At 40.7% G+C, this 12,192-nt stretch overlaps 1 protein-coding gene across 1 annotated transcript in view; it reads left to right on the forward strand.

Annotated features, from left to right (window-relative positions):
• Positions 1-12,192, forward strand: part of AQR (aquarius intron-binding spliceosomal factor) — a 95,857-nt gene that overhangs the window by 70,742 nt on the left and 12,923 nt on the right. Inside the window, exons 25-30 of the mRNA XM_081107938.1 lie at positions 297-432; positions 2,204-2,413; positions 3,466-3,603; positions 9,907-9,978; positions 11,024-11,211; positions 11,796-11,967. Coding sequence (XP_080964064.1) covers positions 297-432; positions 2,204-2,413; positions 3,466-3,603; positions 9,907-9,978; positions 11,024-11,211; positions 11,796-11,967 — 916 coding nt within the window. The remainder of the gene's footprint in view (positions 1-296; positions 433-2,203; positions 2,414-3,465; positions 3,604-9,906; positions 9,979-11,023; positions 11,212-11,795; positions 11,968-12,192) is intronic.

The raw sequence follows: 12,192 nt of genomic DNA on the forward strand, positions 1-12,192 counted from the left end.
GATAGCTGAACTTAAATGGTGTATTTAGTGATGTCTGATTTTTCTTCCTCACAGACTACTAACACATTTGTAGGTATGCTCTGATCCATAGGGTGCACTTTAAGTAACTTTGGTGTAAAATGATCTAAGAACTACTACTTATAGTAAAATATAAACTATGTTTTCTGTTTTGTTGTGTTATTTAATTTGGCCATTTATAGCTTCTGATATGATTTTTCTTGAATATTTTGCTGACAGTTTCCTTTCAGATCTCTTCATTACACAATTTTGCCTTTTTGCTTAATTGTAATTTCTAGGTATGGAAGAGTTAATTATGTCCTGGCTCGAAGAATAGAACTTTTAGAAGAAGTCAAACGATTGCAGAAAAGCCTAGGGGTCCCAGGGGATGCTTCATATACCTGTGAAACTGCAGGCTATTTCTTCTTATATCAGGTAGGAAGTTAAGAGTTTTTAAATCATACTTCACTCGTATGGTCTTCAGTTAGAAACTGAAATGGGTTTTTGAGATCTTTTTTGAAAGCTTTTGTGTGTTTTTTTTCAGGGAGTATTTTGAAATACATGCTATTGCCATAGCAATATTGTGAATGTTAAATGTTTGTTTTCTCTATAATCTTCAATTTTCTTTGCAAACTTTGTTTGATGATGCTTTCAATGAAAGGCCAATGTTGGTACTTTAAAATTTTTTCTTTCTTCCTTTTCGCTATTGAAAAAGTTTCTAGTTATTCTCTTCTTTTTTTCATTAGTATAAATAACTAAATATCCCAGCTACCTAATGGTAACAAAGTGCAGTTTTGTAACTTACTTTTACTATGACTATTAATTAAGTAATAAAGAAAAACAATCTCCTTTTAAATTTTCAGAAATAAGTTATGTTTTAGAATTAATTTTATTAAATACACAGGAGTTTAAGTTAAAAATTATTTTGACTTCAATTTAGATGTGTGCTCTTTTGCTTTTGTGAGGTTAGTTCTTGGGGTATGAACCCAATGAGAAACAAAGGCAAATAAAATGAATACAAATGAACTTCAATAGCCAGTTGGTTTTCTAGTAATTTTAAATGGAATAAAGCTTAATCAAATAATGAAGACTTTATGTAACTTTGTTCTCTTTATACTAATGCTATTTGTATATTTTAGGTATAAATTGTAACAATGAAATTTTAAGATGTATATGAAAGAATGGGTTTGTGCTCAGTATAAGTGGATACACAAACCACATGAGCCCATTTAAAATGAACATATTTCATGTTTTCTTATGAAACAGGAGAGATATGCATCCTACTGCAAAGTAGTCTGCATTAGACTCAGACTGTTTGGAAGTTTTAAGAATGGAGTACAGATCATACTTAAATGCATATTTGGCACAAAATAAAAATCACTAGGCTATATCAGTCAAAACTACGTCTTTTTTAATTTAATTTTTTAAAAATTTTCAACATGTAAGAATCACATGAGGAAAGTTGTTTGAGAGGAAATTCTCAAGCTCTGTCCCCAGAGAGTCTCTTTCAATATAGGGTGGCATCTAGGGATGTACATTGTTATTTAGCTTCTCAGATATTCTGCCTAAGGACCATACTTTGAGAAAAACTGGGAGTGTAATGGGAAAAGACCTGGGAGAAGCACAGAGATTGAGATGAATTAAGTAGGAACTTTGAGGTAGAGGCATAGTTAACATTATGCCAGGGCATAATTGACCTCTTATCACAAAAGTCATAGAATGAGCTTTCAAATGTGTATTCAGCTTAACCAGAGTTCTTTATAAATGTACTAAAGAGAATTGGAAAAATTATAAAGGTCTGGGAGAAGAGTTAAATGCCAAATTGATTTAAAAACTGCTAAAACTGAACTTAACGTATGGAGAGAAACCGAGATTAAAAAACATAAGGAATTTCATTAAGCCTTTTGCATAAATGGAGAATCTGAAATGTTTGAGGTAAAGTCTCTTGAGATGACCCTGAAGTTTTTCCCCTTTGTACATTTTTTATTAAAGAACCTTTTTTTCTATAATCTTAAAGATAAAGTTACTTTGGTAAAAGAAGGGCAGTCTAGTCCATCAGTGACTTTAGTAAGAAATAGTTATTTTGGGTTAAAGATTGCCTTTCTTACCCTTTACCTAGCAGACCTTATTTTTATGAAATTTCTCTTTTATCATTTAAAACATAATTAGCTGGCAAATTTAACCTCAAGTCCTTTTTTTTTAATAGGTAATGTCTCGCTGGGAAGAATATATCAGCAAAGTGAAAAATAAAGGTAACACATCGCCAGATGTCACGGAAGTTTCCACTTTCTTCCCTTTTCATGAGTACTTTGCAAATGCTCCTCAACCCATTTTTAAAGGTCGGTCTTATGAAGAAGACATGGAAATTGCTGAAGGATGTTTTAGGCATATTAAGAAAATCTTTACTCAGCTTGAGGTAAGGATTCTCAAGTTTTTCTAACTTTCCTTTAAAGGTTTTAAGTTTAGATGTTGGTTTTGTTTTTTATGTGAAGTAAATGAAATATTCAAATCTGGCAAACCAGATTATTACTTTTAAGTGAGCTTATTGCAAATATTTATAGTTCTAGTTCAAGAAATAAGTAAAATTTAGTATGAATTGAATGCCCATTATTCTGGCTTTTCTGGTGTCAAAGTCTTAATATTTGAGAAAGGGATGCTTGCATCAGGAGATTGAACAATGGTTCTTTGAGTTGGAGTCTGAGACTGCCACGTGGGCATTCTTAGTTCTTCATGCCTCTTCTTCAGTAGGCAAGTGAGGTTGCTGGTTAGCCAGGATGGTTGATCCTGACTAGTAAGGTGAAATAAGAATCACCACTATACAAAGAATATGTTTGAAGAAGAATGTGTTTGGAACCCAGGGACCCGCTTCATTGCTTTTCTGCTCTTCTGTCACCTGTGTACTCAGTCCACTGCATTAAATTCACCTTTGTTATGAATACTTGAAATAGTTTCATTTTCCTGGAGGGACCTTGAGTAAATAAATATAGTGATAATTTATCTTTTATTCAGTGTTCTTGGGGTTTTTTGTTTTAATCTCCACCCGAAGGTATGCTTAGAGAGAGGAAGGAGAAGAGAGAGAAAGAAAAGCAACATTGATGTGAGAAAAATCTCTATTGGTTGCCTCCTGTAAGCGCCCAACCAGGGATCGAACCCGCACCCCTTTGGTGTATATGACAATGCTTCAACCAACTGAGCCACCCAGCGAGGACTAGTATTCTTGTTGTTAATGCAAATGTTTTACCTTTTACGAAAACAGTCCAAATTGTAGCTTGACTATCAGCTATTATTTGAATTCAATTAGTACCTAATTAATAATGAAGAGAATTATGATTCTTTAGGCCTGATTTATGATATCTTTAAGTTCTTAGGAATTAAGTCTGATTAACTGGATTGTATGGATGTTTGCATAAGCTGTGTTCATTTTCCTAAAATAGTTTCTCACTGTCCCTCCTCCCCCCACTTCTGTAGGAATTCAGGGCCTCTGAACTGCTTCGAAGTGGACTGGACAGATCTAAATACCTTTTGGTGAAAGAAGCCAAAATCATTGCCATGACCTGTACTCATGCTGCCTTAAAACGACATGATTTAGTCAAGTTAGGTTTCAAGGTAAAGACTTGTATTTTAGTTTGTTAATTCATCATTTGTTTAGCTGTTAGTTTGTTTTGTTTTTAATGTAGGCCATTTCCCTTGGAGATTGGCCTACCTCTTTTAGAAGTTTGCATTTATAATAACTTAAAAATGTCTCTAAAAAGTGATAACTTCCTATGTTTATATGATTAGTGAACTCTAAATGTAATTTTTCTAAATTAGTAATATATCCATTAAATAATATTATAGCCATATGATTGTCTAACCAAATTTTAATACCTACTAAGGTAGATTAATACATTTTCACTATGTGAAAAATATCTGAACAGAACTGAAAGCTATAAAGATAACATTTGGTGGTTTTTCACCTATTAAATAAACATCTATGTGCTCACATTGTTCATGCTTTGAGAACACATTCAGTCCCAGTTATTTGTTCATTCAGTAAAGAAAAAGCCTTCCATGTGAGGACATGGAATATTTAAACTGTAAGGATGAGATATTAAATTACTTAATCACATGATAAAGACCAAAGAGCTAAAGCGCATGGTATATAGCCTGTGGCTCAGTTGAAATGGAATGTAATAATTGAGCAAACAAATTTGAATTTGCAGACTGTGATTTTGCTAGTGATACTGATGTAGACTCTATTTCAATGCACATCATTTAACTTCCCTGAAACTGATTTATCTGTGCTTGTTTAAAATAGGGTTCCTTACTATTTTGAATTCAGAATTTGCAAAGCATTTGTTGTTGATGAAAGTAACTGACAAATTTTTTAGTGTTATTCGTTCACTGAAAGATAGGTGTTAAGTAAATTGAAGGTGATAGAATTGTTGTTATCTCAGATAAAAGGTTTCTCAGCTGCAAGTAGGACAAATAATGTATTAAAAGGTAGTGTGAAGTTACCCTTTTGAAAATTATTAGTGAGACTTTTTCACCTAAATATTTTATTCTTGGGGCTGACATAAAATATACTTTGAGTTTTATATTAAATCATATCAGTTCAATAACAGGGGGAGATGATGCAGTTGTAATTAGGATGTTATGCTTGCATGCCGCTTTCCACATGCATATTCTAAAACACACTACTTGTAGCTTATCACATTTTCATTATTCATTTCTATACTTACATTGTGCTACACATCTAAAGATTGTTAGCATGAGTGCTGATAGTATCTCTTGGATTTTTTTATGTTTTTAATTTTAACATTTTATTTTTATCCAATTTATACATGTCTATCTGGTTTAAGAGCTTAAAAACCTTGTAGATCTGCTTAAAATTTTAAAAAGGCAATCATCCCCTATTTCTTGATTATCCCCAGTTATCCAGTCTTTCAACTCTTTTAGCTTTTCCTTTGTTGTTTTAATCTATATCAATAAAGAATGTTTAATTTCCTTGTTAGGCCTTATCTTTTGACTCTGTGCTGTCCCCAAGGAGACATGTGTGCACATTCCCAGTATAGTTATGTCATAATTTTGCTTTGTGATTAAAAATCTCCTTTTTAAAGCAGAATCTATAGATAAGTTTTTATAAGTTAAATTGCAGTACATTTTTAGATTTTTTCAGAAAGCAAGCTCCTTAAGCTTTCTTTGAGCCTCTCCCATTCTTTTTTGCATAGTGTGTCTAGGATTGTGAAAGTCCATGCAGGGACTTCTGTGAAAATGTGGCTTTTTGAACATCTCCCTTCTTCTAAGCTCCCACCCAGATTACCTAATTAATCATTGTAATAGGGAAGTTCAGTATCAGATAGATGTAGAGAAGATATCCAGCCACATGCCTAAACCTTTTTCAACAAGAAACAGTGCAGAATTGAACTTTAACTTCCATCCTGCCCAATGGAGATCCAGCTCAGCTACCAATCTTGGACAAATATAGATGCAAACATATTTTGATAAGCACTAGTGGGGTCCCTCAGCCTGATTTGCAGAGATCAGTGGACCTCCGCACCACCACAGCCCAGCCTTACCTGCCAGCTTGTCGGGCTTCAGCCAGCTTTTCACAATGATCCTGCACAACACGAAGTAGTGCACAAAGTGGCAGGTGGCTGGGGAGAAGCCCAGCCCCGACTGGGCCCCGCACCGCTCCTGCTCATCCCGGCCCCACTGCACCTGCTGCCTCCATTTGCTGCTCAGGCGCACAGGAGGGGTGTCTGCGGGAGAGGCTTCAGCAGCCATAGCTGCACTCACCAACTGTGAGCCTGGCGGCGCCTGGTGCCCGTCTGTCAGCTGAGCGGCACTCCCTCTGTGGGAGTGCACTAACCACCAGGGGGCAGCTCCTGCGTTGAACGTCTGCCCCCTGGTGATCAGTGCGCGTCATAGCTACTGGCCAGTTGTCCAGTCATCCAGATGCTTAGGCTTTTATATATATAAACTAGTGGCCCGGTGCATGAAATTCGTGCACAGGGGGCAGTGTCCATCAGCCCGGCCTGCACCCTCTCCAATCTGGGACCCCTGGAAGGATGTCCTACTGCTAGTTCACAGGGATCGGGCCTAAACTGGCAGTTGGACATCCCTCTCGCAATCTGGGACTGCTGGCTTCTAATCGCTCACCTGCCTGCTTGCCTGATTGCCCCCTATCCACTCTGCCTGCCGGCCTGCTCGCCCCCAGCTGCCACCCGCCTCCGGCCCTCTTGCCCCCAAATGCCCCCCCGCCAGCCTGATCACCCCCAACTGCCCCCCATGCCAGTGTGCTTGCCCCCAACTGGCCCCCCTGCCAGCCTGCTCGCCCCCACCTTCCCTCCCCACTGGCCTGCTCACTCCAAACTGCCCCCCCCCACAGTCCTCATCACCCCCAACTGACCCCCACTGACGGCCTGCTCGCCCCCAACTGGCCCCCCTGCTGGTCTGCTCACCCCCAACTGCCCCCGCCTGCTGGCCTGATCACCCCCAATGCCGCCCCCTCCCCTCCCCCCACCGGCCTGATCACCCACAATTGCCATCCCATCCTGGCCTGATCACCCACAACTGCCCTCCCCTCTTGGCCTCTAACCACCTCTACCTCAGCCCCGCCACCATAGCTTTGTCCGGAAGGTCTCCTGGAAGGTCTCCCAGTCTAATTAGCATATTACCCTTTTATTAGTATAGAGGCCTGTTGCATGGGTGAGGGCCAGCTGGTTTGCCCTGAAGGGTGTCCCGGATTGGGGTGGGGGTTCCCTTGGGGTGTGGGGCAGCCTGGGCGAGGAGCCTGTGGTGGTTTGCAGGCCGGCCTCGCCCCCATAGGGTGAGGGTCCCCGCTTGGGGGGCGTGGCCAGCCTGGGTGAGGGGCTGAGGGCTGTTTGCAGACTAGCCAGGCCCCCCAGTGGGGACTCTCACTCCATGGGGGTGTGGCCAGCCTGGGTGAGGGGCTGAGGGCCATTTTCAGGCTGGCCAAGCCCCCCGGAGACCCAGACTCCCAGCCACTCCTTCAGCGGCAGCCAGGGTGGGCGGGAAGCTTGGCTTCCTCTGTTGCCTGTGGCAACCCAAGCCTCCAACTCCGTGGCCGCCACCATCTTTGTTGGGTTAATTTGCATACTTACCCTGATTGGCTGGTGGGTGTAGCGGAGGGATGGTCTATTTGCATGTTTCCCTTTTATTGGTGTAGATTAGTTTAAAAAGGGAGTGTTAATTAAGCATTAAGAATAAATATCCCCCTACCTTCCATTTCCCTAGAAAACAAGAGAATACCTTAAAACAGAAAACAAAGGAACTCTAATATGTAGTTAGTGAGATTCTCAAAGACTGTGTTTTACCAATAAAACAAGGTATAAGATACACTATGTAGCAATCAGAATTAGGAGGGAAGTATATAACATGTTGAGAATTGATCTAGAAGAGAATTAGGCAGATAAAAGAAGTAACCATCAAAGAAAGAATTAAATATTTTTATGTTGGAGAAAGACTTTTTTTTATTACTTTACATACTAGAGGCCCGGTGCATGAAAATTGTGCACTGGGGGTGGGGGGGGGGGTGCGGGGGCCCTCAGCCCAGCCTGTGTCCTCTCACAGTCTGGGAGCCCTCCGGAGATGTCCAAGTGACAGCAGTCGGACATCAGAGGCAGGAGAGGCTCCCGCCACCACCGCTGCATTCGCCAGCCATGAGTCCGGCTTCTGGCTGAACAGTGGCACACCCCCTGTGGGAGCACACTGACCACCAGGGGGCAGCTCCTGCGTTGAGCATCTGCCCTCTGGTGGTCAGTGCGCATCATAGCGACCTGTCATTCGCGATTCAGTTGATTTGCACATTAGCCTTTTATTATATACTAGAGGCCCGGTGCACAAAAATTTGTGCACTTTGCGGGGGGGGGGGGTGGTCCCTCAGCCCGGCCAGCGCCCATTTGCAGTCCAGGACCCCTTGGGGATGTCCACCTGTTGACTTAGGCCCACTCCCCGGACGATCAGGCCTAAGCTTGCAGTCAGACATCCTTCTGGCAGCCAGGGAGCCCTCGGGGGATGTCCAACTAAAAGCTTAGGCCCCCAAGGGAGCTATGATGAGGAAGCTGAGGTGACAGAGGAGCCACGCTGCCCTGCCCCGCCGCCCGGGGTCAGGTCACACACGGGATGCCCGGGTTGGCCTGCAGATCACTGCTGCCCCACCCGGCCGCCCCGGGTCAGGTCGCACACGGGACGCTGGCCGCCCTGGGTCACAGATAGCAGGCCCGGATGGCGGCAGGGCAGGCGGGATGGTGTTCTCCCACCCTGCCTGCAGTATGCAAATTAGCCGCCATCTTTGTTGGAGGTTTATTTGCATATCGCTCTGATTATCCAATGGGAGGTGTAGCGAAGGTATGGTCAATTACCATGTTTGTCTATTAGACATGATGATAGGATGAGCAGTACCTAACATATGTGGGTAAACTGGGTAGTGGGAGGATACAGGCATTGGACAAGTAAGTACGCAGAATTACAAATGTGGTGTGCGGTGTGCTATGTGCTGTGACACAAAGGAAAAGAGTACTGTGAAACTGTTTTAGATTGGAAGGTCAGAGGAGGCCTAGACACATTGGGGTTAGCCTGATATATTCAGAATGAGAAAGAGCCAAGCAGACAAAGTGAAGAGAGGATAGCATGAAGAGGACTAGAGGTAGGAATGGTTTTGCCATTTCTGAGAAGGTGAACTAGGTCAACATGGTTGAAGCATAATAATGAGGAGAAAGATGACATATAAAGAACGAGAGGAAGGCAATGCCCTAAGTTAATTGATCTCTTGTACGACACATTATAATGGATTTTTTTTATCCCTAAGACAATGAAAGGTATGACACCAGGGAGGTGAAGTGATTTGATGACTGCTTTATCAGTGATGTAGGTGGTATAAGACAGGAGAGGAGTAAAGAGATTGCTTGCAGTAGTCAGAGTAGTGGCTTAGACTAGAGCAGGGGTGGGCAAACTTTTTGACTCGAGGGCCACAATGGGTTCTTAAACTGGACCGGAGGGCCGGAACAAAAGCATGGATGGAGTGTTTGTGTGAACTAATATAAATTCAAAGTAAACATCATTACATAAAAGGGTACTGTCTTTTTTTCTTTAGTTTTATTCATTTCAAACGGGCTGGATCCGGCCCGCGGGCCGTAGTTTGCCCACGGCTGGACTAGAGGGATAATGATAGTAGAAATGGAGAAAAATAAATAGGTTCAAGAGGGAGTTTTTTTAAGGTGAAATTGACATACTTTGTTGATATATTGAGTGCCAGGGGCTGAATCAGAGATTGTTAAGTGCTGGGTAGGATTCATAAGGAAAAAAACTCACCCCAAAATACTACCTATGATAAGAGTACTGGTAACTTTTTTCTCCTTTCTCAGTATGACAACAAATTAGTTGTTACAGAATAGTCATGGGGATATAAAGTACAGCATAGGAAATATAGTCAATAATATTGTAATAACTATGTATGGTGCCAGTTGGGTACTGGAACTGCCAAGGGGAAAACATATCATTGGCTAGCCACTATGCTGTACACCTAAAACTACTACAAAATGATATTGAATGTAAATTTTTTTAAAAAAAATTAAAAAGAAGTACCAATGAAAGTGACCTCATATATAATCATAAGTTGATTTGCATATGTAGAATTTAAAGAACTGAATTGATATTGTTGTTCAAGAAATTATATACAGGATCTCCTCAAGGTTGAGTTATATATTTACGGGGCTTCCCTGAGGTTAAAGACAATTTGGAGAAGCAGAGGCACAGTGATAAATAAGATCGTGAACTTTCTGTTTGAATGATTTATTACTTTTATCTGAAATTATTTAGGTGTTGTTTTGCATGGCTGTGGTTATGATGGTATGTTTGGCTTTCAGGCTGTCTTGCTCACAGACTTTCTTTTTTCTCCTTTCTCAGTATGACAACATTTTAATGGAGGAGGCTGCTCAGATCCTGGAGATAGAAACGTTTATACCTCTTCTTCTACAGGTAAGATACTGAGATCTGAGACACAGAAATTCACAGGGTCAGGATCAGAAAGCTAGATAATTTTAGGGTGCTAATTGCCATAGTTACGTATTTTCTTTAACATCATTATGCTTGATATGCTATTTTAAGCCTGTTAACTTCCTTTAAAATATTCACTGGTTATTTAGTAGTTTGTATTGTTTCTTGGAGTACTATTTAAAAATTCACAGTCTACTTTTTGAAAAACTAAGTAATTTTAATAAAGAAAATTGCATTTTTATAGTATTTTAGAGGAAAGATAGCCTTTTTTTCCATTTCTTTCATTAGAGTTGTTTCTAGAATTCTTTTTGATGTTTATTGGGTACAGTGCTTTTCTTTATCTTATGCCTAAATCTTTTGAGCTAAATGATGATGTTTAAGTATGTTTCTTATTGTACAATATTCTTTACTATGAAAGCATTAAAAACAAAATGTGGAATTCTAATTTAAGAATCGAGATTGCTCTAACTTACAGATAAATTGGGTTCCAAAAATAGTTTTTTATGAGCCAAGTTATTTGGGACTTGAAATGTATTTTATCAGGATATGTTTCAAGGATAAGGAGACACAAGTAGGAAAGTGAAATAGTAGCATGGGAAATTAAAGAAGGTGTAATTTTTACTGCGTTGGGGGGTTCAGAACTGGCCCTCAGCATAATTGTGATGCAAGGTGTTTATGTTGACCTGTATGGGCATCTGTTTCCTTCTATGTACTCTTTGTCTAATTCTGACTATACCTCCCAGACCTCTTTGGATTACCCTAAATGTTAAAATAGGGTAATTCCATGCTTGCCTTCTCAATCCTCCATCCTTCCTCATACACCATCAGCAAGACGCATTGGCACCTATACTTGATTTACAAGTCATTCTGTGAATGTGCCAGATTCCTCTCTGTGGAGCAGGTGAATATGGAGATTTAGTAAGCTAGTGAAGCCATTTAGCAAGAATTTGTGTAATAAGTAGTAGGAGACTAGCAGGATAATCTATCAATTAGAATATTTTGCCATTTCCTCACTTGTTTTTTCCAGAATCCTCAGGATGGTTTTAGCCGACTGAAACGATGGATTATGATTGGTGATCATCACCAGTTACCTCCGGTCATTAAGAACATGGCCTTTCAGAAGTATTCCAACATGGAGCAGTCTCTCTTCACTCGCTTCGTCCGGATTGGAGTTCCTACTGTGGACCTCGATGCCCAAGGGAGAGCCAGAGCAAGGTAGAGGGTTACTCTAGTTTAAGGGCGCCAGCTCCGTAGTCCGGGTATTTGATGGCATCTTCTGTATACACTCTCAGCACTCCCTGCTGTCCAGGAACTGGTCATCTCAGTATCTGAACGCACCTCTGTTGCCTTGGCATGGGGTGTGAATTTTTTTCATTGTCCTTTTTTTATGCCCCCCCAAAGATATGCAGTTAATATCATTTTGAAATATAAAGCAAAAAGTGAACAAGAGGAGAACACACCAACTCTTGCTTCATAAAGTGTACAGGCCCCATCTCATAGTTACCTCAAAATTTCCCTGAATTTATGGACTTTTCCCTGCTCTTTAATTTGGGTGAAGAAGCAGGGCCTCAGAGAGCACTTGGGAGCTGTCACTTCTGTACTGTCGTCTGCCCTCTGATTTGGTTAGTTGAAGTCGGGAGGCAAAGGATGAAAAAGCATTACTGCTAGAAAGAGGAGCACAAAGTGGGGAGAATGAAAGTTAAGAGGAAGAGCACAGTTGCTTAGAAATGCCCTGTCTATGTTAAAAGGGATTTTACCTTGCTAATATTTCCTGTTTGGGGGGCTTTGTCTTTGGAAAGCTTGTGCAACCTGTACAACTGGCGATACAAGAAACTAGGCAACTTACCCCATGTTCAGCTCTTGCCGGAGTTTAGCACAGCAAATGCTGGCTTGCTGTATGACTTCCAGCTCATCAATGTAGAAGATTTTCAGGGAGTGGGAGAGTCTGAGCCTAATCCTTACTTTTATCAGGTAAGAAAAAAACATAAGACTTTTAAGTTTATTTTGCATTTGGCAGGTGGAACTACTACCTACATCAGTGATACGAACCATGTGGCTAGTCATTAAATAAAGGAAAGTGAAATACCCTCCTCACACACAGCACAAAAAATCTAATTTCAGATGGATTAAAGATACAGACACAAAGGAAACTATAAGAAAACTTTCCAGAAAGAAGGAAGTATTGATGAATATATA

Source organism: Myotis nattereri (genome assembly GCF_964212035.1).
Source record: "Myotis nattereri genome assembly, chromosome: 1".
NCBI classification, from domain to species: Eukaryota; Metazoa; Chordata; class Mammalia; order Chiroptera; family Vespertilionidae; genus Myotis; species Myotis nattereri.